At 56.1% G+C, this 27,720-nt stretch overlaps 1 protein-coding gene across 4 annotated transcripts in view; it reads right to left on the reverse strand.

Annotated features, from left to right (window-relative positions):
- Positions 1–27,720, reverse strand: part of PRDM15 (PR/SET domain 15) — a 71,098-nt gene that overhangs the window by 6,603 nt on the left and 36,775 nt on the right. For all 4 annotated transcript variants that reach the window (XM_070252699.1, XM_023630213.2, XM_023630212.2 and 1 more), the window contains exons 9-22: positions 26,875–27,056; positions 26,570–26,664; positions 26,065–26,152; positions 21,826–21,993; positions 19,334–19,428; positions 16,989–17,120; positions 15,086–15,220; positions 14,517–14,680; positions 13,495–13,574; positions 13,042–13,161; positions 7,166–7,297; positions 5,488–5,571; positions 4,907–5,082; positions 80–160 (exon numbers count right to left, since the gene is read on the reverse strand). In XM_070252699.1, the coding sequence (XP_070108800.1) occupies positions 80–160; positions 4,907–5,082; positions 5,488–5,571; positions 7,166–7,297; positions 13,042–13,161; positions 13,495–13,574; positions 14,517–14,680; positions 15,086–15,220; positions 16,989–17,120; positions 19,334–19,428; positions 21,826–21,993; positions 26,065–26,152; positions 26,570–26,664; positions 26,875–27,056 (1,732 nt within the window). The remainder of the gene's footprint in view (positions 1–79; positions 161–4,906; positions 5,083–5,487; positions 5,572–7,165; positions 7,298–13,041; positions 13,162–13,494; positions 13,575–14,516; positions 14,681–15,085; positions 15,221–16,988; positions 17,121–19,333; positions 19,429–21,825; positions 21,994–26,064; positions 26,153–26,569; positions 26,665–26,874; positions 27,057–27,720) is intronic.

A 27,720-nucleotide genomic window follows, 5' to 3' on the forward strand; every position in this document is an offset into this window, starting at 1 on the left:
GTCCATCTAACGGGTGTCTGCTTATCTAGAAGTTCCCGGGACGAAGGCACGCACCCTGCAGGGCCTGCTCCGTGCTCACCTGGACGATGCCAATGGAGGAGGCATCGATGGTGGTGGTCTCTGGGAGGTGGTCCAGGTCGTCTATCCTCACGGCCAGGACCTACGAGGGAGCACGGGGCAGTGAGCCATGGATGCTGCACCCAAAGGCCAGCCCAGGTTCACGGCAGGCAGGACCCAGACGGCTGGACTGGCTGACAACTGACTTATTCCCTCAAAGGCATCCCAGGTGTTTCTGACCCAGCTCTGCTCAGGACTGACAGTGAAACCTCGTTTCCAGAACCCCGTCCAGGCTGGTCCTTCCCCTGTCCGTGGCCCTCATTTCAAGTCTCTGCAGTGCTTACACACGGCGCACGTCACCCGGCACCTGTCTGTGTGTCATCTCACGTCCTCCCCTGAGGGTGGAGACTCCATGTCCTCCCTTTCCTGCCCCATACTAATGTGCTTTCTGCAAGTGAATTTTCAGTGAATCTTGTTATTTCAAACCATAGCAGACGGGCACAGATATGGGACAGTAACCCTGCCCTGCAAGGGATCACCAAAAATGAGACACTGGTACCTTAACTACTTTACTTTCTAACTTGACACATGTCCAGGTACTTTGACTTACTAATTTTGTGATGACGTGACCGCCCGCCCCCATGTCCGTCCCAGAGCCACACTAAATGGTCCTCAGCACGCAGACCCTCAGGCCGCAAGGCGCTCCTCGCGTGTCCCACCCCACAGTTCAGGAGGTCTTGCCTGATTCTCATCCACAAACCTGCTCATGCCAGTTTGTACTGGTTACTGCGACTCCTTAAGGGGATTCAGTTATCAGGGAGACAATGGGACAGGAGTGCAGAGAGGGAGCGGAGGGCACTGGGGAGGTGGGCAGAGGGGAGCGGCTATAGAGAAGGGAATTCGCTGTGGAAAAGCTACACAAGATCGGAGAAAACTACAAAAGTCTGTCTGTTAAGAGTTCTTCAAACAGCTTAGCAGCATCTCTAAATTTTTGCTCAACTAAAGAAAATACACATGGGAAATTACAGATGATACATGGTGGGTGTGGCTTAGTTAAGAAAGATGATAGGAAACTGCACTTTAGGCCTCTGTTCAAAGATGAGAGCTGGCCCTGCTCTGAAAGAACGGCCAACGAAGGAGGCGGCGCAGCTGTTAAGTTCACACCAACACTGAGGACACGCGTGTGACTGATGCTACAAAACTGAGTAACAGCAGCCAGATGCCACTGACATGCTTTTTACCACTGTCTCTAGCACCACCAGCACCATGATCGTCATCACCACCACCACCCGCCACCACTGCTGTCATTACTATCTCCATCTCTGCCATCATCACTCCCACCTCCACCACCACGGTCACTCCCACCACCACCATCATCACTGTCACTTCCACACAAGCACCATCACCACCACCTCCATCATCACCACCACCTCCATCATCACCACCTCCATCATCACCACCACCACCACCACCTCCATCATCACCACCACCTCCATCACCACCACCACCTCCATCATCACCACCACCACCACCTCCATCATCACCACCACCTCCATCATCACCACCACCACCACCTCCATCATCACCACCACCTCCATCATCACCACCACCACCACCTCCATCATCACCACCACCTCCATCATCACCACCACCACCACCACCTCCATCATCACCACCACCTCCATCATCACCACCTCCATCATCACCACCACCACCACTTCCATCATCACCACCACCTCCATCATCACCACCACCACCACCTCCATCATCACCACCACCTCCATCATCACCACCACCTCCATCATCACCACCTCCATCATCACCACCACCACCACCTCCATCATCACCACCACCTCCATCATCACCACCACCACCACCTCCATCATCACCACCACCTCCATCATCACCACCTCCATCATCACCACCACCTCCATCATCACCACCACCACCACCTCCATCATCACCACCACCACCACCTCCATCATCACCACCACCACCACCACGACCACTGCCACCACCACTACCTCATCTCTGCCATCATCACCACCATCACTGTCACTTCCACCACCACCACCATCACCACTACCACCACCGCTATCACCACTCCCTCCACCTCCACTGTCATCACCAACATGGACATCATCAGTGTCCTATCACACAGTCTGGAAGCGGATGCCATGGAACAACCACAGAAGCCTTCATTGGCTTTACTCTTATTAGGAGATAAGCCCATAAAAGAAAATGGTTTTCGTGTTATAATTTTTCCAACGTACTATTCGTTCAAAGCAGAGAGAAAGATCATACCTGAAAGTTATAAAATAGCATCAGTTCTGAAAGATCTCCAATATATTTATGCTTAACAGCATGTTAGTCTGCCTCCAAAGACCTGTGCCCGAGTCTGTGCTCAGTGCCAACAAGGGGGGCTGCGTGGCTCAGTGACACGCACACTCCCATGCAGCCAGGCCCCAGAGCTGGCCCTCCCCTGCATCCCCTGCCCCAAGTCCCTTCCTCTGCCCTGTCTCTGCCGTCTGGGCCGCCTCCTCCACGTCACCTATTCTTCTCTGTGATCACGTTTCCTCTTGCCCTGCTTCCCATGCCTCTTTCTCCCACGTGAGACCGCCTCGTCCAGGAAGGCGGGGACACACTCCGTCTGGCTGGCGCACCCGCGCTCGCTCATCACGAGCAGGTGCTCACTATGTATTTGTCTGAACCAACACAGAACAAAACGACAGTGAAATGCTCAAAGGAATGGCCTAGAGGGAACAGGCGACAGGCTGGAGAGACAGAAGGGACAGGACGGGGCCAGGCCACAGAGCCCCGGCAGCACTTCCTTCTGCCTTCGCCTGCCAGCCTCCCCTCCAGGACGCCACTCTGCCTGGGTGGGCGTGCTGGAGGGGAACGGGTGGTGGGTCATCACTGCCCCAGGTTCAGAGGCACAGCACGAAAGGGTGACTGTGCACAGTGATCAATTAGGATGCGATCATTAACTCCCGTGAAAGGACCCGCTGGACGAAAGCGTCCGCCGGGCGCCTCCCTGTGCACCAGCAAGGCCTCTCTCCCCACCTGCAACACTTATTGCACGGCCAGTCTGCAGAAATCAACTTGCACACTCTTGGTTTAACACATGTAACTACAGAAAGCCTTATGGGAACAGAAATCGCTCAAGCTCCAGACTCGTCCTGTGCCGCCAGGTGAGTCTGTGGTGTCTGCTCTGAACCCTGAGACCCTGGGGACACTGTGCTTGCTGACACTGGGCAGCCGAGTGGACGCTGATGCCCCACGCTCCTGCTCCCCGACTTTGTTTTCCCACATGAACACACTAGCTGGCGACTAGGGGAAAATGGAAGCAAGTATGCAGAGCTCCGTTTGGGGGATCCCAGCTCCCCATGTCGGACCCCACAGAGGACTGGAGAGCTGGTGACTGCCTGAACCACCGGAGGGGGACCTGATCGGACTGCAGAGGAGAACACGGCGAGGTTCCGGAAGGAAAAGATGCACCTATCATCCCCAAATTAAGGCAGACTGTGCTTTTATAATTGCAAAGGTAATTCATGTTCATTAAAGGAAATTACTGAAAACGGAGAAAAATACAAAGATAAGAAATTACGCATAACTTCAACACCGGGAGAAAACCACTATGTAAGGTTTCTTCCTTTCTTTTTTCTACCTGAATCAGTTTATTTTACATAGGTGAGTGCTGTACTCACACACACGAGTATGAGGTATGTCCTACACGAACAATACACCCACTGTGTATATTGCTTTTTTGCAGTAAGTATTTCACAATTTTATTTAGAATTCTCTGTGAACATGTTTGTATAGTCAAACACATTGCTAAACTGCTAATTTAATCACATTCCTCTTACTGGATGTTGAGGGGTCCAAAGGACCAGTGATAAATGGTAAATGCCCTCCCAGAGGACATCCAGCAGTAGAGGGCCTGGCTTACCCCAGCCAGCACGGTCCCTGAGTCTAAACTGTCCGGCCGATCCGACAGACAAGGGCGGCGCCTTCCACCGCCAACGTCCGCATTTCCGCCATGCAGTGAGGCTGGACGCTCTGTCCTGCTTTTAACCTCCTGTGTCCTCTCTCGTGAACCGTCTCTCCTTGGACACACTGGGCCCTTCCTGCTCTTCTCCGTGAACGGTTGCTATCTTTACTATTCAGTTTGTGTCTGTCGACGACAGTCATATCTCACACATACTTTTCAGCTTGCCCTAGTTGGTTCTTTGGACCTACAGAAGTTCTAAGCGTTCCGTTGCTCGCGCAGTGATGTTTTTGGTTAGAGCTCTTCTGTTGCTTTTCTGCTTGTGATCTGACAGCTCTCTACCTGCTTTTTCCTCTGGCTGTGTTTTCCAATTTGCTTCTTTTTAAGGTACAACTGAACTATTTAACGCCAGTACCTTCCTTTACAACAAGCTTCCGGGTAAGCCAGGGTCTGCCTGCCTCTACAATTTCTCCCTCTCGGTCCTCAGCGCCACCCTGCTGCCGCCGGCCCCCAACACCAGGTGGAGGCTCCCCATCCTGCACGTTTTATGAGTTACTCCAAAGGGGTCAACGGGGCAGGAGGCCAGGGGTGTACTTCTGTCTTGTTGCAATTCCAGTGAGAATATAACTTACAATCTTTGCAAAAAATATGTTTGAGGCTCTTCATTCATTTATTCAGCACCTCCTGTGCAGGCACTGAGTCAGAGGGAAGGGAAGACCCAGGCCCTGCTTGAGGGATCCCAGGTCTGCAAAGGGAGACAGACCCATGAGCCAGTGTAGTGGGGACTCTGAGAGGCAGAAGCAGGCACCGGGCCGAGGGGCCGAGGGGCTCAGAGAAGGACCTGCGCCCGCCCAGGCTTACCTCTGGGTGCTTGCGCCGCATGTGTCTGCTCATCGAGGCCCTGGTGGACACCTTGGTCCCGCACAGCTGGCAGCTCTGTGCCTCCACCTTGTCGTGGGTGAGCTGCACGTGCTTCTGCAGCATGTACTCGGTGACGTACTTCTTGTCGCACACGGAGCACGTCCACTGCTTGCCCACTTCCCACACACACAGGGGGAGAAAGAAACAAGCACAGGTCATGAGTGGGGCCGTCCCACAGCCCGCAGGACAGGCGAGGAGGGCGCGCTCTGCACATGCCACAGGTGTCCTCCGCCAGGTCGGCCACGGGACCCACAGCACCGGCCGAGACAAGTCTGAGAGTGGCTTCTCTCTCACAGAGCACGGAGCCGCGTCGCTGCTCCAACATTGGAAAATTCAAGAATGGATATTTCAAAGTTGTGGTGGGCTCATTTTTAGGGGGCAAGGGGCCACCATTAAGGCAGGACAGCAGCACAAACTCTGCAAAAGTCTACAATACAGAATCGCAGCACGGTTGCTCCTACCCTGCACGCCCGGACGGCCTCACGGAGACGGCGGCGTGGGGTCCGGAACCTTCTGCTTACCTGTGTGGATGAGCTTGTGGGTCTCCATGGTGTTTCTCTCACTAAAAGTCTTTCCACACAATTCGCACATGAAATCTTTGATCCCTGCAGAAAAAGGCGCCCTTCATTTCACGTGTTCCGTAACTGTTTTAATTTAACTACACACACAAGCTGCCTCGTCCTGGACGTGCGTCAGTCTGCAGAGGCTGCAGGGGAGGTAAACCACCGGGAGACAACAGGCAGTCGACGCTCATTCTCACGCTCAACCAGAAAATCGTAGCTGGGAAACTGTCCCCTCCTGCCGGCGGCCGGCGCAGGTACAGGCCAGGGCCCACGGGCCTGCCGGAGGCTCAGCCAACAGAACCTGAGTCAACGACGAGCTTGACTCTGCACAGCTCACAACAAGCGAAGGCAGAGCCATGCTTACAAGACTTTTATGGTTTCGTCAGCTTCCTTCCAGTCCTGAGCGTTCAAACCAGTCGCTCAGTCTGGGCGATCAGCCTCTTGTCTGCAACTGGGTGAGCGAGCATCGAGCCATTGGACTGTGTCACCCCCCAAAGCGACAAGATGGTGGACCCTTAGAATGTGTTTTAAACAAATGTTCCCAAATGGAAACAAGGCAAGCGATTGTTAAAGTCCACTTAACTCAGTCCTGTGAGTATTTATCAAGCCCCACGTAGGCACAGGGCCCTGGGCCCACAGTGGCTCACGGAGGGACAGCTGGACGGAGGCCTCGACACCCAGCAGCTGGTGTGTGGCAGGCAGAGTATGGAGTGCCACAAAACCCAGAGAAGGCATGTGACCCCGTCCACGGGAGCAAGAAAGCTTCCCAGAAAAGGTGAAGCGAATAAGAGATGAGCTTCCCCAGGGAGAGGAGGGCAGACCCAGCTCATAAAGACCCAGGGACACTGGGGCCGGCACTCCGGGGGAATCCAGAGCAGACCTGCGTGGTGGCCTGGACAGCCTGGGGACAGCGAGAGAGGTGGGAGCACAGGTGAGCTGGGCCAGGCAGCTCCCATTTGGGGGAGGACACAGAACCAATGTAGAGACCCCTGCCAGAAATTTCAGACTCGGACACCACTCCTATCACCAGGGGTAGCCTTCCTTCAGCTCTAGTGTCTAATTCTCTCTCTCACACACACACGTTTATCCTTACAGAAATGTGTCATAAAAAATGAACTAGCATTGGTTGCACAGGCTGCTTTTCCTCCTAGTGTATCAGGAACTTCCAGGTAAACTAACGTATACACCTCATGCTCTTAACAGAGGCAGCGTTCTTTTTGGTGGATACACCGCAATTTCACGACTGCCCTATTGATGGACACTTAAGATGTTCCAGCGTCTTCTGTCCCAGACCATGCCATGATGACCAGCTGGAACATGTCTCTGGGCCCCTGTCTGATCATTTCTAGGGCACACGTTCCTGCAGGAAAATGGCCGAATGGAAGGTAAGCACAGCGAAGACGGCAGACCTCGCCGAACGCCCGCGGCGGCGAGCAGGGCAGTAGCCCAGGCTCCCGTGCGCGTGCGCAGTGATGGTGTGACAGCGCGCGCACCGGGAGGGGAAGCGTCCTGAGAAAAGGGCTGCGTCCCCACTCCCAGCAGAGGCTCACTCGCTTGGGAAACCCGGGGCTTCCCTGGAGCTCAAGAAAGTGGAGAGCAGCGGGGCGGAGGCAGGAGCGCACGGCCGCGCACTCACCCGTGTGGCGCTTGTAGTGCTTGAGCATGTTGACCTTCTGCGCGAACTTGCGGTGGCACTCCTTGCACTCGTACTCCTTGATGCCCTTGTGCAGCTTCATGTGGTGGCGCAGCGCGTGCTTGGTCTTCATGCCTGCGGGGACAGGAGCCGTGAGCGCGCCAGCGGCCCCGCCCTTCCCCTGAGCCACTGGGCCCCATCCCGTGCCCCGGACCTGCACAGCGCCTGCGCCCCGTTCCGCGCCGCGGACCCTGCACAGTGACTGCAGCCCGTCCCGCGCCGCGGACCCTGCACAGTGCCTGTACCCTGCCCCCCGCTCCGGACCCTGCACAGTGTCTGCGCCCCGTCCCGCGCCCTGGACCCGGCACAATGCCTGTGCCCAGTCCAGCGGACCCCGCCCAGTGCCTGCGCCCCGCCCCGTGCTGCAGACCCCGCACAGTGCCCGGGACCGCGCACAGTACCTGTACCCCGCCCCGAGCCGGGGACCCTGCACAGTGCCCGCGCACCGCCCTGCACCCTGGACGCCCCAGTGCCCGCGCCCCACCCCGCCCCCCGGGCCCTGCACAGTGCCTGCGCCCCACCCCGCCCCGCGGACCCCGCACAGTGCCCTAGACCCTGCACCCTGGACCCCCCATAGTGCCCGCGTCCCCCACTGCACCCCCCACAAAGTGCCCGCGCCCCGGACCAGAACAGTGCCCAGGCCCCAGACCCTGGGGCAGGCCCAGGTCTCGGTGAGAGTGGAACCAGCAAAGAGAAGGACAAAGTGTGGGGGCTTGTCCGAGAAGCCCCCCTCCACCAGCGGCGAGGCGGGCAGTTGTGCCTTCAGAGGCTCTCAGGAGTTACTGTCGACGTCCAGACAGCGCAGCTCATGGCTGCCCTCCCAGCCCTGACGGCCAGTGCTCACAACCACCACAGCTAGGGGTAAATTCTGAATGCTGCCATTGTGACCACGTCGAATCATCTGCTAAGTGGCCTACAAGTCTCTTGAGGGTTCCTGTTGAGCTTGGTGACGCAAACGTTAATTAAGATTACACATAAGGCCACTGGACATGACACTCTAGGTCTAAGCTGACTCTCCACCCACCTTTAGTTTAATGTAACAAAGCCAGCCTTTACCGACACCTGGAGAAGGGACGACCCTGGACCAGCATCTGAATTAGTGACTGAGGGCTCAGCCCAGGGAGACGGGATAGGGGAGCATACTGTGTGGGCAGGGCTCCGGGCAAGGGACACTGCGGGGCAGGGTGGGCAGCAGCTCGGGAGCAGAGGCAGATGGCATCCAGTCCCATGGGCCACAGGCCGACGACCCAGCCAAGAGGCAGTGGACAGGTCACTGCTACTCACTGCCACCCAGAAACTGACCTGGGGGCCTAGGTAGGGGGTGGGCGCAGAGTCAGACCACTGCTATTGCTGTCCTTAGGACAGCACTGGGAGATCTGCCATGCCTGAAAAGGGTCGTCTTTTCAGTGGCCATCAGTGCCCTAGCAGGTCACCTAGAAAACCACAGGACGAGTGACCGGGAGGTGGACGTCAACCAGCGCGTGGGGAACGGCTCTAGAGAACCAGCGTGGCTGAGCCAGCAGAGGGAGCAGGCGGCCCTGAAATGACTGTCTAGTCCTTACAGAGAGGTTCCTAGGCTGCCAGGTGGGGAGGACATGGGTGGGCCCAGCATCGACTCTGGAAGAGCATTTTTCCCTTAAAAAATTATTTTTAATCTTTTTGATTAAAAAAAATCACACACACTCATAGCAAAAAAAAAAAAAACAAACTACAGGCTAAGTTAGCGCAGAGGATGGGGCTCCAGCCGTCCAGCCTTCCAGGCCACCCGGGGCGACTGCTGAGTGCATTCTGGCCCAGCCCCCAGCAGTATCACCCCTGGACCCTCGGTGGCCCATGCTCGCCTGCGCGTCAGGCTGGGCCAGTACACACGGGACCATCAGGCTGCTTCAACGTACATACGACTCAGGGCTTGTTCTTGTTCATCAACAGACACCTGAGCTCCTACCACAGCCACACTGTTCCAGGCACCAGAGGGCAAGCAGGGAGCCAAGCAAAGTCCCCAGCTTCATGGGGGAGGGACACACAAATAAAGGGAGGGACAAAGTGTCCCATGAGAAGGCATGAAGAGAAGCAGGAGAGAGCAGGAAGGAGGGAGTGGAGGTGGCAGGGACGCTGGCTCTTCAGGGGAGCCCCTCAGATGAGGCATCTGAGAAAGTGACCTGTAAGACTTGTGCGAGGGATTATAGCTACTTGAGGGAGCAGCATTCCTGGCCAGGGAAACAGCCAGTGCAAAGGCCCTGAGGCCACTGTCATCAATCCCTCAGTGCTTCAAGCTGTTCTCTGACACACACAGTGCTGCCGTGGATGCTCATACACATCTTTCTGCTGCAAAGAGATTTTGTGCTGCAAATAAACAGGACACATTTCTAGCTGCAGCTAACTTTGCCCAAGCCCACCCCAGCCGTACTAATTCACACTCCCACCCAGAGTCCATGCGCGTGCCGGCCTCCTCCTCCTCGCCAGCACTGGCTGCTCCCCCAGGCTGTGCCTGGCACAGCGGCATCTTGGCTCTGACCCCTGATGGGATGGTCAGTTCAGGGCCCGCACCCAGTGAGTAACTGTCCGGAAGGGAGCTGGTCCTTACTGTCCTGCAAGAAACGAGAGCTCCCCTCCTCTGTGCACCTCAGATGAACTTATTCTAAATCCCCAAAATAAGACCCGGCCATAAAAACAGAAAATGCACAGGGGCTGGCCCCGTGGCCGAGTGGTTAAGTTCGCGCGCTCCGCTGCAGGCGGCCCAGTGTTTCGTCGGTTCGAATCCTGGGCGCGGACATGGCACTGCTCGTCAGACCACGCTGAGGCAGCATCCCACATGCCACAACTAGAGGAACCCACAATGAAGAATACACAACTATGTACCGGGGGGCTTTGGGGAGAAAAAGGAAAAAATAAAATCTTTAAAAAAAAATAAAAAAAAAAACAGAAAATGCACAGAAGGAAGGACACAGCAAAGTTCACCCCCCACCTGACCCCCCACAGCCCTCGTTGGTGACATTCATGTTTCTCTCTCCATTAAAAAAACCATCTGTGAACAGTTTCAAATACACATGGCTGCTGCACGGTGGAAATTTTAAGGCTCTATTGGGATTTTGATTCAGTTGGCATCACATTTACAACTTACTTTGGGGAAAACAAGTTTGTTTTGTTTTCGGTGAGAAAGATCAGCCCTGAGCTAACATCTGTTGCTGGTCTTCCTCTTTTCGCTCGAGGAAGATTGTCACTGAGCTAATATCTGTGCCCATCTTCCTCTCTTTGGTATGTGGGACATCGCCACAGCACGGCTGGATGAGCAGTGTGTAGGTTCGCGCTCGGGATCTGAACCCACAAACCCCGGGCTGCTGAAGCGGAGTGCACGGACTTCAGCACTACGCCATGGGGCCCGCGCTAGTATTTTTTAAATACTTAGAATTCCCAAACCTGGAAAGGGCCGGCCCATTTTCTCTCTCTAAAGACCTGGTGGTTTCCTCACACAGGCCACACAGCTGTCCCACCAAGATTCGTGAGTATTTCATGGGACGTGAAGTGATTTTGATAAGATATTTTCAAAGTGATTTTGACAAGATATTTTCCTGTGTGTCCTGGGCTACTGCTGCTGTACAGGAAACCCACTGGTCAGGGGACACGGGATCCCTACCACTGCGTGACGGGACCCTCATTACTTACAACGGCCTCTCACTTGAGTAAGTGCACAGTCAGGCCTAGAATTTCCAGGGAAAAATGTAAAGTAATGATATACAAGAATATTTCCTGCAACATCATTTGTAATAATAAAAGAGTGCACAAAAAACCTTCAATATATAAATAAAAGGATCTGGTTACAGGAATCCACAAGATGGAATCCTATCAAGGTTTTGAGAGAAAAATTAGGGCAATATTTACCTGTTCTGATATGAAAAGGTCTCTGATGGGTTTTTAAATAAATAAAAAGCAAGGTGTGGAAAGAAAGCATTTGCTTGAACGTGCCAGCGACTGTCATATGAAAGCATAATGACAATACCAATATTTCAGGATTATGTGAAATAAATACGGTCACCTGAGTACGAATCCCAGCCTTTATTAAAGTATTCAGAATTCATGAAAGAAATCATGAAGCCAAATAGTAAGTATATTTTAAATATAAAAATGTATATATTATTATAAGATGTGGCTCTGACCTCAGCGCCCGCCCTGCCAGGCCCTTCGGGGGACCCAGGCGGGGTTTCTCCCTGCCCACCTGCAGGGGACGGCCGACCACACCTGTCCATCTCCAACCCTTCACCCCCCACCCCTGCCCTCCACCATCTCCTCCAGGCGGGGGTGGGGGGGCAGGCAGCAGCCCTCGGGGAAGGGGCTGGAAGAGCTCAGGCAAAGCGGGGGGGCAGCTGGGGCGTGAGCCAGGGTGGCCCTCACTAAGATACAACACGCAGAGAAACTGCTGGAAATGCTCCCAGGAAACATTAACAATGGTTCTTTTGAGGAACTTAAAGAGCTCTGAGGTGGGATACACTTAACTTTATCTTACATGACCACCTGTGTTATTTAAAAAGAAACTTATTTTTGGGGGTAGGTGCCTGTGTTACTTTTGCAGTAAAACAATCTACATGCCGCACAGAGTTATTTTGGTGGACAGACAAGAAACTGTCGCTTCTGGGATGAGGGGCTGGGGAGGGGAGCATCTCACGCTCTGCTTTTCTCAGCAGTTATTTATTTTAACTTTTAATTTTTAAATTTTTTTTTTTTTTGAGGAAGATAAGCCCTGAGCTAACATCTGCTGCCAATCCTCCTCTTTTTGCTGAGGAAGACTGGCCCCAAGCTAACATCCGTGCCCATCTTCCTCTACTTTATACGTGGGATGCCTACCACAGCATGGCTGGACCAGCGGTGCCATGTCCGCACCCGGGATCCAAACCGGCAAACCCCAGGCCGCCAAGAAGCGGAACGTGCGCACTTAACCGCTGTGCCACCAGGCCAGCCCCTATTTTAACTTTTTACACGCAACCTTCTTTCGGCATGCCAGGAGGGGTGACTCGGTGAGTGAAATGATGGAGCATTTGCGTCTTCTTCATCCTTTTCTGTTTAATTTTAAAAACCAAATAAAGGAAAAAATAAAACCTTTATGGAATATAAAATTCTTAAGAGAGCCGAACGGCAAGGCAGATAACCCTGGCCTGTGGCCCTCTGACCGAGGTTGGGCCTGCTGCTTCCCTCCACGGACAGCCCCGCGGCCGCGCCACACTGCCCACCAAAGACCCACCGCTCCAGGTCTTCCAGACGGCTTGGGTTATTTTTAAAACAGAAATGGGGTTAAAATTCTACTGTGTCCTGGGATTATGTTCTTTTATTTCACTTACTGATGGGAGATATTTTCTTAATAGGTTTACTATTATTTCACTTGATTAAAATAAACATCACCGTCATGCCCGGTCACAGGAAGTCTCCATCTGAATACACAGCGGGTTCTAGTGGGGAGTGGTCAGCAGCCAGGATTCTGCATCCGCCGTCAGGCCACATGGTGCTTCTGACAAGTACTTTGGACTTTCAACAGTCATACGTTGCACTATCTCCCTACTTTGAAAAAGACTTAAGGTGCCCTGAATTGACCATGTCTGTCTGCCCTCTGGGTTGCCTTATTTCCTCCTGGGTCCCTCCCTTAAGTACGTTCCTCACAGGAGTCTCCTTTTAAGTGACTGACAAGTCTGGGTCCCCTCACACTCGGCCGGTGGCCCCTGCATGTTTTTTTCACCAGCCAGGCTCCGCCCACCCTGCCTTTGAAGCTCCGAGGGCTGGTGGCGCGTCCAGGCCTCTCCCGGGACCAGGGGCGTCTGGCCTCGTGCACGCACCTTTCCCGCACTCAGCACACAGGTACTCGCGGATGTTGTCGTGCACACGCATGTGCTCCTTCAGCATGTCCTTCCTGGCAAAGGACTTCCCACACTGCTCGCACGCGTGGCTCTTCACTCCTGAAACACACACGCGCCACAGCTTCAACCTGCGAGTTCCACGCCCACGGGGACCGTGCAAGGGCTGTTAGCCGGGAGCCCCCCAGCCTCCAGCTGGAAGCACAGGCTCACCTCCCTCAACCCTCACGGAACCTTCTCTAGGTCCCCAAGGACCTAGAAGGGGTGAAGGGGCAGGAAGGGGCCGTGGTGGGAGTGGAAGGGGTGGCAAGGATGGGAGAAGTGGAGAAAGAGCAGAATGCCCAGGGAGGGGACGATGCGGAGAAGGCCTGGGGGGCGCAGGGGGCTCGGCCCCTCCCGCAGCTCGGCACCCGCGTCCTGCAGGGAACTCGGTACCTGTGTGGATGAGCTTATGTCGCTCCAAGTTGCCTATGCTGTTGAAGATCCGCCCGCACATCTCGCAGGGGTGAATGTACCTGAAAGCAGACACGAGCCTCAGGACGCGCATGGCCTCTGGGGGCCAGCCGCCGCAGAGTCCGTCCTCCCCAAGCACCTTTATCGGCAGAGGGGAGGCAGAAGAGGTGCTACGTGGTGAGAAAAGACACCGAGCATTTAGCCTCCACAGTGGGCTGATCTGTGCCCCCTTCCAAATTCCCCTGTTGAAATCTTAACTCCCAGCACCCAGCATGTGACCTTATTTGGAGACAGGCTCCTCAGAGCTGCTCAAATGAGGTCAGAGGGATGGGCTGTAACCCAGGATGACTGGTGTCCTTATAAAAAGAGGAAATTTGGACACGCAGAGACATGCACAGACGGACGACCATGTGACGACAGAGGAGAAGATGGCCATCCCTAAGCCAAGGAGAGAGGCCTGGAAGAGACTCTCCCTCTGAATCTTAGAAGCTCTCAGAAGAAACCAGCCCTGCCGACACCTTGATCTCGGACTTCTGACCTCCAGGCCATGAGACAATACATTTGTGTTGCTGGGGCCACCTGCTACACATTCTTTGTTACGGTGGCTTGAGCCACTACTCCAGCCTCTAACAGGACTCTTCACCCACACGCTGTGCCAACAGCACTGATTCTGGGCTGCAGGCAGATGTAGGGCCAGCATCCACAAAACCTAATTACCATGGGGAAAGAGGGTTTCTGGTTGTTCTGCAGGCGGTTGAGGTCACATTATCTTTGGGATACGTGACCCGCTTGTGCCGTGAGTGCAGGCAAGAGGGTGTGCAAGCTGGGAGGGAGGACTGAAGCAGCACAGAATCAACAAGGCAAGTGCGCTCCCCAAAGCCCTGGCCGCGGGCTCCCAGAGGAGACGGGACTGTCTCGCTGGAGCATCTGCCTCTCGACAGGGAAAACTGCCCTCCCTTGGGGCACCGCTGTACACCCTGGAGCCCAGCCCCGGGAGGCCTCACTTCTGCACGTTGGGGTCCGGCAGGTTCTCGCGGTGGATGACCATGTGCGCGTGGTAGGTGGCCTTCAGGGCGAAGCGCCGGTGGCAGATGCTGCAGCCGTGGCCCTTCTCCTTGTGCACCTCCATGATGTGCTTCAGGTACTCCTTCCCCCGGCCAAAGGTGAGCTGCGGACGGCATGCCGTTCACACCACGCACGGGCCGTCCCCGTGCTGAGGACAGCGCTGCCATGCTGCACCATGGCCGGGACACTGAGAGCCCACTCCCTGGGGAGAGGGGGGAGGAGCCCCGCCAGAGATGAGGCCCCACCCCGGTCAGCCACAGTGCTGTGTGTGGACCTGTCGGGAGGCTGCTCTGAGAGGGTGGTCCGTGTGACAGCAGCGACACTCATATTCACCATCCCTCAGGGGCCATGTGACATGGGATGGCCTTCCAGGACATCTGTGGCCAGGGAACCTGGCCGAGGCGAGTGGGGCCGCCCGCCCCCGCCTGATGGAGCCCGAGCCTCTGCAGGTGTGGTAGCTGAGCCGGTGGTCAACGGCAGGGTGGTCAGGGGCGGGTGGTCACGCTACCTGACACCTCTTGCAGCTGTACTTGTGAGGCTCCGAGTCCGCACTCTCGTCAGAATTGTCATCGTTTTCCTCCGAGGAGATCCCGATCTTGCCAATGAACTCCTCCCTCTGGTGGTCATCCATCAGCGCGATGTCCTGGAACACAGTCACCACGTCCCATTTCTCACCTGCTCCAGGGGAGCCTCAATCGGTTATTTATGCCGCAGCGACAGCGAGGTTCACCCACGTGCAGAAGGCAGCGCCTCTCCAATGCACACCAGTCCCACCCAGCTCCCACTCGTGTGCCCTGCGGGACAGACCCTGGGCCACCGCTCTGGGGCCACCTCTGCACACCCCACTGCCCTGATGGGAAAGCCGCCAGGCCCGGCTTGCGTTCAGATCATTCTGTGATGCCCGCCGAGGGGTGAGGGCAGGGGCAGCAAAGGCGGCAGAAGTCCCTGCCCCGTGTCCCTTGGTTTGAGCTGTGCACTTCTCAGACTTAGGAATGCCTAGCTTCCAGCCTCGACGGTGGCATCTGTCAATGGGGCCAGATCAATGGTCTCTAAGACCTCTTTCTATGCGAGCTGGCTAGGATGGCCCCAAAGTTCCATTTACTTCTCTGGAGAGGACTGCAGGAAACACTTCAATATTCATTCTACAGGCTAGAAAAACTTGGGGAGGAGCAGCTGCGTGGGGGGCTGGCCTGGGAGCTGAAGAAGCAGCACTTCACGGAGTCAGAGGTGGCGTGTGGACCAGAGGGGTTGCTACGTGGGGCGGCTGATCCCCTTAGCAACTTAGCAACTCCTCCTGGCAGCTGTGGGGGCCTGCCATCCACTCTCCTGCCACTGCCCATGTTCCAGCCAAGGCGGCCAGGATGCGCAGCAATGCTGGCCAAGTGTCATTTCGAGCAAAACTTACAATTCTGGGAAGGGTAGAGGGGTTTCCTTGGGAAATCTCACTGTCCTGAAGCACAGAGGTTTTCACAAAGGCCTACTCCTCCCTTTCTTCTCTTCTACCGCGTCATCTCGACTCAAACTGAGTCCTTTCTCTATTTTCCATTAGCAAAGACACGGTAATATCCTTCGGAAAGAGCAGGGCTCAAGGAGGACAAGGATCTGGCTGGGAGCCACGCGGCCCAGGGCACTCAGACCTGCCAGGCCCTTGGTCTACTTGAATCCGTGTGGAAACCCACTTTCCTTGCAGGTCTCAGGGCTTCCCTTTTACAGAGAGAAGTGGGAGCTCAGAAAGGCTGCAGGACTAGAGCCCAGCTGGACTAGACCAATGGGACTAAGTCCCTCCCCTGAGGCTCTTGGCCTCTCCTGGGCCCTTCCTTCCACCCCAGCTTGCTCCACATGGCCTACACTCTCCTGCCTCGCCCCCCACTCACTCTCCTGCCTTGCCCCTGTTTTCCCTCCTGCCTCACCCTCCACTTATTCTCCTGCCTCACCTCCCCACTTTCTCTCACACCTGCCCAGCGAAATCCCAAGCTGTGCCCGGGGCTGCCCGAGAACAGTACTGAGCCACGGGCGGATGTGTCTGGGGTGGGTGTTTCCCATCTTCACTTGGGCCTCGGCACCACCTGTCATTTCTTTGTTTTTTCCCTCAACCGGTATTTCTCCTGCTCTTAATGGCGACCCCGAATCCTCGCCGCCCCGGCCAGCTCCCGCCAACACCTCCCTTTCCTCAAAGCCAAGGAGGGAAGCAAATGCCACTCCATATCCTTGTTCCCTCTCGCGGGCAGCACCGAGCATTTGGGAGTTGTAACGCGAGCCCTGCAGGGCTGCGTGAGACGCAGCAAACAGTCCTGAGGACTCATCTGAGGAGAGGCAACGTGGCCAAGCTGACAACTGTTTGAGGACGCTGACCCTGGGGCCCGCCACGCCTCCCCGTGAGCCACCCGGGAAAGGACCACGCCGGCCGACACCTTGAAGTGGACGTGGATGTGGTCCCTGAGGACGTCCACACGGAAGAACTTGCGCCCGCAGATCTCACAGGTGTACTTCTTGTCGCCGTGGGTCAGCAGGTGCTTGTTCATGTTGCTCCTGCAGGAGAACACCTGTGGGCAGAGGGACCGGGACAGGAGGCAGCCGTTCACCATCGGGCTTTAGTCTGATAAACACGACCGGGCACAAAAAGTGCAGCAAGTTGCCCCCAAAGTTAAAGTCCCAACAACTCCTGAGTGTCTGAGACCCACACATCGTCACTCGGTGTTAGAACCCTGATCACCTGCGTCATCATTTAACTACGTGCTCACATTACAGTACAGATTTATAGGCGAGAGCGTGGGAGACGAAGGAGAGGGAAGCAATTCTCAAGGAACAGAAGGCTAATGCTTTCGTGGGACACTTCAAGGTTTTCAGGTGACTTGGGGCCGACAGCCCTGGGAGGCTAGGTGGGAGGATGACTCAGTGGGGGGAGATGGGCTCCTGGGGAGGGACAGAGGCAGCAGGTGCAGCCAACACCTCAGTTTCCCGAGGCAGACTGGGCTGAAGAAGTCACTGGAAGCCATGGAGAACTCAGTTTTAGAAACATTTGTGCTCTTTCACTACCTGCCTGGACCCTCCCTGAGTATCAGTGAGCATGTCGCAGAATAAAACGTGCTTGAATGTCAGCACGGAGCTGGTGGTGTCATGCACACGATCTCCCAAAGGCATGGAGGGGACGTGGGGCCAGCACTGCCCCAGAGCCGGCGGGCAGCAGGCAGGATGACCAGGACACCTGGACACAGGGCACAGGCTCCATCCCAGCGGGCAGCGGGCAGGATGACCAGGACACCTGGACACGGGGCACAGGCTCCATCCCAGCGGGCAGCGGGCAGGATGACCAGGACACCTGGACACGGGGCACAGGCTCCATCCCAGCGGGCAGGATGACCAGGACACATGGACAGAGGGACATGAGCACAGGCTCCATCCACCCCAGTCCCGTGCAAGGCCAGGCCTGGTCACCGGGGCCCATGCGTATGCTCCATCGCACCAGCTCCCCCACTCTACGATCTCACCAGCCCCAAAGTGCAGCTGGAAGTCAGAGGCCCAATGTGGGGCCCACAGGCCACACTACCCTGTTGACTGCTTGCTTTCTGGTTTGAAAAAAATCAGAAAACTTTACATAAAAACACCAGATTTCCATTTTCTCTTGAAAAGGTCAAAAGATTTGGCAATGGTGCCACATGCCAGCAGGATGGGTCGAGTCCCAGCTGGCCGTCTGCCCGCGGCCTGCACTTCTCCACTATCTGGAACTGGTGGCTGCTGAGGGTACACTGTGCCTCCAGGGCCCCAGCACCCAGCTCAGGCAGACTGTGTGTGGCTGAGACAGACTCGGCAACTGTACCCAAACACAGCCTGGCGGTCACGTCCACCCTGCCCCACTGCAGAGGCACAGAGCCCGCTTGGGAGCCCCTCTGGGAAGCTCCCTCTGCAGCACGTGCTCTGTGTACTGCGAGGGACACGGGTTCTAGTCCTGAGGACAGAGCCGACCTCAGCAATTCCCCAGTCGTTGGAGGGGAGTCTGGGGAGCAAGCAGCCGCACTTCCGTCAAGACCACGGACGTCGTGGGCAAAGACCACCACCATTTTACGTGGCAACCTGACGTGGCTTAGACAGCAGTGCCAGGGCAGGGTTCCCAGCCCAGTGCTGACGAATGGCCGCACTGCGGGCCGTGACCCTCGGGGCTCCTGATGGGCAGTACGCTCTGGACATTTAGGGTCCGGTGGCTCTGTTGAGTTGGCCTTCTCTGATGGCCCACCTTGGACAGATCTGCTCATAAGGGTGACATCATGCCTCGCTCACTCGGCACACCAGCACCCACTGAACGTGTCATGGAGCGCCTGTGGCCATGGGCCGTCAGTGCTCTCGCTAGACATGCTCCAGGGGAGACCAGCACTGCGGAGGCTAAAGAAAGCCCTGCACCTCCCATGTCCTCGGTGTGCTCTGCCTGGTCCTCCACCACAGGGACACGTCCAGGGATGCTGAGGAGCAGAGTGTGAGGACCAGGAGTGGCACAGATGGAAAGTCGTGGCCACAGGGAAACCAGGCTGGAAAGGAGGAACAAGTATTTCTAGGCTCCTTCACCAGAGACCCATGGACAGCCAGAGATCAAAATGACAAGGGCACGAAACGAGCGGATACTGTAGCTTAAGACAGCCCGACTGTCCGTTTGTACCCGAAACACTTTTTCCCCTCAATGTTCCATGAGTGGAGTCTGAGCTTTAACCTAAGAAACGACAAGCTGTGCATTTAGGGTCCCGACCTCGAGCAGGGGGGATATTACCTTGCCGCACACGGGGCACCCTGACGGCTCCTTCTTGTAGCGGACTGGGTTCTCCCCGCTCGGCTCCAGGTCTTCCCTCTTCACTCGCCTCACTCCTGAAATGCCCGCCCCCAAGAAGACAGTGAATACACACAGAACATGCGCTCAGGCAGTTTCTACTTCAGCCAGGGGCACTTCCAGCCGGACGGGGGATGGACATGCCCAGAGAGTGGGACAAACAAGTGAGCAGTCACTCGTACAGGATGTGTCAGCACCGACCACTGCCCCGATACAGGCTCCTGGGGAAGGGGACAGATGCACAGGCCCATGGGAGGCGGTAACACGGTTCTTGCATCTGAGACATTCGGAAACACAAGGGCGGCGAGTGTTTTAAACTTCATGATGTGGAAGAGTTACAATGAGTGGCTGTGAAAGAAGGAACGTGTGCTCAATCAGAAGGCTCAAGCCTTCCGGGAGATTCTTAGAGATGCCTGTAAGGAGGCAGACACTTTTTATTAAAAAGATACTAGCATTCATCCTTCAAATTAAATCAGTCGAATCGGGATCAAGGTGAAAAGTCAGGTGATGATAAAATCTTTATGGTTTTAAGGCATAACCGTTCCTAATTGGGATTGAAACAGACTTTTAGAAGTTCACATGAAACAGGTTATCTCTGAACAAGAGAAAAAGAGGAATTCACTTCTCATGGTCTCTTTCTATAGTGCTGACCTCTTCTGGGACATTCACTGCCGGACTTAACAACGCCCAGCTGGCTGCACGAGACCACACGGCCTTCTCCAGAGGCCTCCCGGCAGCACAAAGCGCACCTGGTCTGAACAGGGGTGTAGACTACACGCCAATGTAGAGGGAAAGACCACGAAACAGCATTGGTTCATTCCCACGGCAAGTGATCTGAGTTACAGGTCAGTGGTAAAACGCAACCCAGGTGTCTGTTGATCAGCAAACACCTGACTTCTGGCCACCCCGACGGCGGCTGGCACTTATGGGCCTGTGGGGGCTTCAGAAGCAGGGTCTGGTTCCACCATCCATCAGCCTAGGCAGCTGAGCAGGGTGGGCGTCCCCACCGCACAGGTGAGGAAACCGAGGCACAGCAGCTCGCTCAAGCCCACCCAATCACTAAGCGGGCACCAGGTTTGTCTGGAGAGGCCATAAGCGCACCTCCCAAGGGATCCCAGAGGAAACGGTGGGGGAGCTTAGCAAGCCACGTGAAGAACAGCCAGGTAAAAAGCAGAGGGCAAAACTTATATAGGATGCGATTCCAGTCTTCCTGAAAAAATGCATGGTGACACGTGTACACGCACATTTGTACGGAATAGTCAGACTTTATATGCCACTTTGTGTTCTGACTTTTTTCCAACAAACATACACTTCATTTGCAATTCTCTTTAAAATGATTTTTTTCAATCTTCATAAAAAGGTGCTTTGGGGGGCCGGCCCGGTGGCGCAGTGGTTAAATGCGCACGTTCCGCTTCGGCAGCCTGGGGTCTGCCAGTTCAGATCCCGGGTGCAGACATGGCGTCCCACATATAAAAAGTAGAGGAAGATGGGCACGGATGTTAGCTCACGGCCAGTCTTCCTCGGCAAAAAGAGGAGGATTGGCAGCAGATGTTAGCTCAGGGCTGATTTTCCTCAAAAAACAAGGTGCTTTGGCTAGTGAGGGCTGGTTAGCAAGAGAGCTGTAGCTTTTAGGGTAAAAATCAGGATTGCCAACACTACAGTGCTAACTTGCAGGGGTGTGTGTGAGCAGGCTCTTTAGGAAAGTCTCCCGGGCACTCCCGACTCGCAGTGCCCATGGCTTCCCTTTGGGGCTGCGCCCTGCACAGCTCAGGTCTGCCCCGTGGGGTCACCCACACCCCACACCTCCTTTCTGGGTCTCCCTCGCTCCTGCATTGTGCTGCCTCACCCACCCCACCCCAAAACTGAAGTCCACCTTTCTCTCACACCTGGCCTCTCATAAACCCACCATGTGGACAGGCAGCCCCCCTGCCCCCCCAAGCCTGCTACGAACAGCACAGGCCATCGGGGGCCCCAGGGAAAACAGAGAGGAGGAGGAGGAGCGAGGGAGAAAGCCCTCGCCGCCCCACCCGCAGCGGCCGCCCGGCGCCTTCTGCCCCACACACTTCACGTACTGGAGTTTCCTTCTCTCTGTCATAGCGAAAGCATGTCTCACAATATTAAAGAACTCTTTGAAAAACCGCTTTTAATGACGGCATCACATTCCATCCTACAGAAAGTCCGGGTTTCTTAACTCCTGCCCCGCTGTGGAACTTGTAGGATGTTTCCAACCGTTCCCACTAACACACAACACTATTAATCCCCGGTCAGTACCTCTCTGCGCCTGAGCCGGATTCCCAGAGGAGGACACCCCACCAGATGGCGGGATCGCCAAACTGCATCCAAAGGGGCTGTGTCAACAGACGTCCCTCCCCGCGGCGCAGGGGGTACGCCCGTCCCACCCCCCAGGGGCTCACCCCACAGGCAGGGGCGCCCACCTTCCAGGTGCCTCCTCTGGTGGTCCAGCATGACGTCCTTGCGGTAGAACATTTTGTTGCAGACTTCACAAGCAAACTTCTTGTCCCCGTGCTTCTTCTTGTGCTTGGAGAGGTTACTGTTGGTGGAGAAGAATCTGAAACACATCTCACATTGGAACGTCTTGTCATCTGTCCAGAAAGCAAGCAAACACACGGCGACTTTCAGGTAAATGACGTCGGATGCGGGCTCAACCTCATGGTGCGGGAATGGCGACAAGGCACAAGTGACGGCAGAGATGCGTGAGGACCACACGGCCAGGAAAAGGCCTCGCCTGCGCCGTTGTAGCCTCTGCCCCAGCACTGGGCTACCCTCGACGTGAAAAGCAAGCATGTAGCTCATCTCCCTTCTCCACCAAGCCACGGCCAGCCCTCCTCCTGCCGCGCCAGGCATCTCACGCAGGATTTGCGCTGATTCCTCGAAAGGAGAGAGGCCTGGGCCCTCGCCTCGCACCCAACCTGCTGCAGCCCCGGCCCCACCTCCTCCGGGCTCAGGCTCAGCCCCCAGCTGCCCCTCCAGCCCACCCCTCACGCCTTTCCACAGGCTCCTCCCCACCTGCACAAACAGCCCAAAGTTCTCCCACCTTTAAACTAAACGCTCTTGTTCCCAGGTCCCCTTTAGTGAACACCCCCCCATTCAAAGCCCCCGCACTCACTTTCACGCACCCCACACACAAACGGACCCACAACAAAGCCTCCAGAAATACCCCCATCCCCACGTCCCGGCCTCACCCCTCCTCAAAGGCAGCCAATCAAACTGCCCCACTGGGGCCTCTGACAGTCCCCACCCCGCTCTCTGTTCCCCTGCACTCTCTCCCTCCAGGCACCCAGGATGGCCCACCGGACCTCCTGGATGCCCCCTGAGCCGTGAGGCCCAGCCCTGAAGGCCTGCTCTGGGTGAGCCCAAACAGCAGGCCCTGGGGCACCCGCACAGCACCGGCCCCTCCTCGGGTGTCTGTCTTTGCCCAACCTGCCTGGCCTCCCCCTTGGTTTAGGGGGTCTCAGGGCCTCACGCCCAGCTGACGCCCTGGGCCAGCACTCTCTCAGTCTTGTGCTCTGCTCTGCTCCTTCTCCCTACAGCATCCTCACCCGCTCCCTGCCCACCTTGTTCCTGCCAGCACATGTAACTGTCCACGGGTTTGTCACACAAAAAGCCCCAGAAGGGAGCCCTCACTGCCCACAGCCCTCCTGCAGCGCCAGTCTAGGGAACCTGCAGTCGCTCGGCTGCCCGGCAGAGCTGCCCTCCTCTCCCCTCCCTGTGTCACCGATGCAGGTGGGCATGATGGCATGGGTCACAGTGTGCATCCCCTTCAGAGCGAGGGCCTCAGGATACACCATGTCGTCCTCATTTCTGGGCCCTGGGCTCTAGCCCACTGACCAGCTCAGGGAGTCACTAAACGTCTGCCAAATACACAAATCCCTGAGACCACCCTCAAAGCTGCTATTTTCTACAGTGGACCCGGCCGGGGTTCCCATTCTGCTGCACAGTGCAGCCCCTGGGGCTCGTCTAAGGACCCCCACCTCCAGGGGCCTCAGCCTGGGCTCTGGTGACATTGGGGCCCATCACTCTCCCTTGTGGGGCTGTCCTGTGCACTGGTGATGCTGAGCAGCATCCCTGGCCTCACCCACCAGATGCCGGTAGCATCCCCCAGCCCGCAGCCAGCTGCGACAACCAAAATGTCTCCAGACGCTGCTCGCTGTCTTGGGAGGCTCAGGCCTTGGTAGTTCTTTACCTGCTCTCAGGGTCCCCATGTGCAGCCCAGGTGGACGCCCAGAGGTGCCTACACGATCCCCTGTACCCACGTGCATGTGCATGCTGTACCTGTGCTTAACATGCAAAACGTTTTCATGCCCATTTTAGTGGATACACAATGGCCCCTCCAGTTCATTCATCACTATTGACTTCACCATTTTTAGTACTGTAGATAATTTAGTGACCCTTAGTAATGTAGCTTTTTTCCTTCCTGCTAAATTTCCTTAGCGTGGATTCTTAGGAATGGGACCCCAGAGACAAGGGCTTCTGCCATCTTAATTCGTGCAGGGTGGGCCCCTGACAGCACAGCTCCATCATCACCAACACCCCCGCCCAACCTGGGCCCCCTCGACCACCCAGGGGGGCCTCCCTCCAGGCAGGTACTGACAGCACAGGTGGGCCTTCCTCCCAGATAGGTAGTAAGGGCACAGGTGGGCCTCCCTCCGGGGCAGGTGGCTCCACTAGCCTTGGGACCTGACAGCCGTGGAAGGAGCAGTGTTGCCCCTGGACTTCAGCGCGCGCTCTCTCTCCCTCTCTCCCTCTCTCCCTCCCAAAGACAGGACGATGGATGTCTGGAGGAGCCACGTGCACGGGAGGCTGACGGACCATGTTTTGCTCAAGGGCCTGGACGTGAACTCTGCTATTCTCTAGCACGGTCAGGACAGCCAACGGCAGGACAAGGACCATTCAGAGGAGTTACACCAACAGCTCCCCACACCCAGGACAACCGCTGAGCGAGAGCTTGAGAAAACCCATCAGACTACATGTTTCAAAGCTTCTCCCCAAGGTTGTCCAAGTTCTTGGTTTAATGGTCTATGGGAGACACACATTCACTCAACATGAATACTATAAAAAGTGGAACAGTAAGCAAATGAGCCCAGATCCCAAGATTCTCCTGTGTTTTCCACCCAAAACTTCTAACCTTTGAAATTAGAGGGAAATTGCATTTCTGTTCGCGGCTGCTCTGTTATTTCTAAATAATGAAGAGAGATAAATGCCTGGTTTAACAGAACTTTGAGCTGACATGTAGCAAAATGCTGCTTTGACTTCTTTTATTACCTTCTGTTTCATTCGAGTCCAGAGAAACAGTTAAAATAAAAAGAGGACAACTTCTCCTCCTCGACCCTGAGGCTGCCTCACCAAACACCCGACAGGACGGGGACGTCGTTCTCCGCTCTGACGCCCCACCCGCTGCACCACAAGAACGGCGAGGGGCGACACGGGCATCATTGACTCCAGTCTACAAATCCGGCTGGGCTCGTTGACTACACCCATGGACTCAGCTGGTGGATGTCCCCTGAGTCTGGGGACCCCTGGGGTGCAGGGGGCGGGCTGCAGGTGGCGCTGCACGCCGCAAGTGCAGGGATGCTGGGGGGCAGCTGGAGGTCGGGTGGAATGAGACCCACGCTGCCACTGAGAGCCCTGCATGGCGCTGTGCACTGAAGGAAGGAGCCGGCTGTGAAATGGGGGCCCTCAACGCAGAACACACAAACCAAACAAAGGAACAGGCAGACGCTGGGGAGCAGGTGCTGGCCCCCGTGGGGAGGGGCGGCGATCAGCCAGTGTGGGTTAACACTTCTCCGAGACACGGGGCAGAGGAGAAGTAGAACGGAGACACGAGTGATGCACACTGAGGGTCAACGCATCAAAGGCCACCCTGACGGGTCTCTGATCCCCCTCCTGGGTGTGCTGTAGCCCTCTGCCATGCCCCCTTGGGCGCTTCACACCAGGGAGAAGCGCGGCGGCAGGAGGGTCTTCCTCCACCAGCTGGGCACCTACGTGGCCGCCTCCTGGCTGCACGCGGGAGCTCTGTGTCGTGCATGCTCACCAGCTGCGAACTCAGCCGGACGCACCACCCAAGGCACTCGCCCAGGCCCGGAGGCCCCTCTCAGCCGCAGTCCCGCCCGAGCATGCTGGCTTCCGACTGTACACGAGCACAACTGGGCTCCATTTCACTCTTGGAGACTGGCAGGCAGAGCAGCCTCAGAGCGGAAACCATCAGTGCAGGACAGCAACGTCACCCTGCCCTGGACGCTGGCAGGACCGGGGGACAAAGGAAAGCTCGTGGCAAAAGAAACTAATTCCAAAGGCAAGGCGGACTCCCACCCCTCCAGCCACTGCCCCCACCTCTTTATTTATTCCTCGCACGGTCCTAGAACAAATCCTGCACCACTGCTCACCACCATCAGCGAGGACGAGACCCCGTGCTTCACAACAGTCTCAAACGTGGGGCACACGCAGCTTCAGTTAAAGACTAACAGGAAGTAAGGAAATAAATGCCTTCTGACACGGAAGTCCCCAGCTGTCTCTTTAGAACAAGTACTGACTGCTTGGCAGCAAAAGCAATGGAGGGAAATGGAAAAAGCGAGGTTGTGTGTGAAACCCCCGTGCTGCCCTTTGAAAGGTCCAGCTCTCCGGCCAGGTGTCCGGGCCAGGCGGGGGGCGCTCACCTGTCCTGCAGTTGTGAAACTCCAGCGCGCTCTCGATGCGGAAGGTCTTCTCGCAGGTGCCGCAGCGGTACCGGTACTCGCCGTCCACCTGGAAGGGAGGCCGCAGGTGAGAGGAGGGCGGGGGGCGATGCAAGGAGCCCGCTGCCCCGAGGGACCCCCCAGCGACTTCCAGGAGCCCACGGTCCACCCCGTTTTTCTCCGCTACTCTCCCGCTCAATTAGGGACACAGAACTTTTCACTCTTGCTGCCCAACTGCCCCAGAAAGAGAGTCCAAGTTCAGGTACCCGCACAGCCGGTGCCAGCCTCCTGGCTCTTCGTGCCGCCCTGTCGGCTCCTGGCCAGGTGGGGACGGCCACCTGCAGCCCAGGGCCCACCTCAGACACGTCGGGAGCCGCCAGGTCAGCCCGGTCTGGCTCACTCATGACTCTTGCTTCTCCTTCCAATGTGATCATTCAGTCAATTGTCTGCTTCTCCCCAGCTAGCGAGACCCGGGCCATCCACCCACCTCGTTCCTGCTGTGCTTGTAGGAGACGTGTTGCTTCAGACTCTCCTTGCGGCTGAACAACTTGGCACATTCCTCACATTTAAACAGCTTGTCTCCTGAGGAACCAACCGAGAAAGAGCTGACTCGCCGCTGCTCCAGCGTGTCCAAAACAACGTGCACGCACGAGGCCCTCAGAGCCCTCTCTCCCTCCACCTCAGACGGCAGAAGGGGACCTGGCGATGGGCAGCCCGCCGCTGCCCCCCACCCCGTCCCCATCCTTCCAGGCGTCTCCAACCCTCCTTGGCGGCGGCCGGGGGGGCACTCACCGTGGGAGCGCACGTGCCTGCTCAGGTTGCTGCTGTTCTGGAAGATCTTGCTGCAGATGCTGCACTGGTACACCCGCCGGTGCTCCCCGAGCTGCCGGACGAGCTTCCGCCGGATGCCGTGGCGGCTGGAGAGGATGAGACTCCTCTTGAGGGTGATGGAGCTACTCTGATGATGGGGGAACCTGCCGGGGCCAGACAGGGGGGAAACTGAGTCATCAGAGAAACAAGCTCAAGGTCACAATCATTTTGGAAAGAGCTCATTCCAGATCTCCCCAGCTCACTATGAGAAAGGAGGGAGCGTGCTCAGGCGTCACCCCGGCTTCAGGGGCGTGTCAGATGGAGAGGCACCGTAAACCTACGACAGCATCAGGTAGCTTTCTCCGTACCGGCTACGCATCTCACTGTGTTTCAACTCCGGCCACCAGGAAGCTTGGAGCCCAGTTTGTGCCTCAACTAGAGTAACCTTGTCTGCGCTCTGTTCTCACTGGGTTTGGTCTCTGCTCTGTTTTATATTTTCCCTGATTCTGGTTTTTAAAATTTCTTCTCCCTATTAAATGTGTTTCTGAAGGTAAGCCACCAAAATCCTCTGGGCAATAAGATAGACTATAAATAAATAAATAGGTAACACCATTTCTGACGTTACTTTGCTCTCAGTTTTCAGTATTTCCATAGGTTCCCGGACCGTAGCGGACCAGGCACCCTTTGACAACTGGGAGAGGTGCTCCAAAAAGGGCTGGAAGAAAAACTGACACCTGCATATTAAATTTCAGGGCAAAAATTTACCCAAGAATAACAACGAAAATACAAGCATTTCCATTGTTCACAAAAAAGAAAGAAAAACACAGA

The sequence above is a fragment of the Equus caballus genome, chromosome 26, assembly GCF_041296265.1.
Source record: "Equus caballus isolate H_3958 breed thoroughbred chromosome 26, TB-T2T, whole genome shotgun sequence".
NCBI lineage: Eukaryota > Metazoa > Chordata > Mammalia > Perissodactyla > Equidae > Equus > Equus caballus.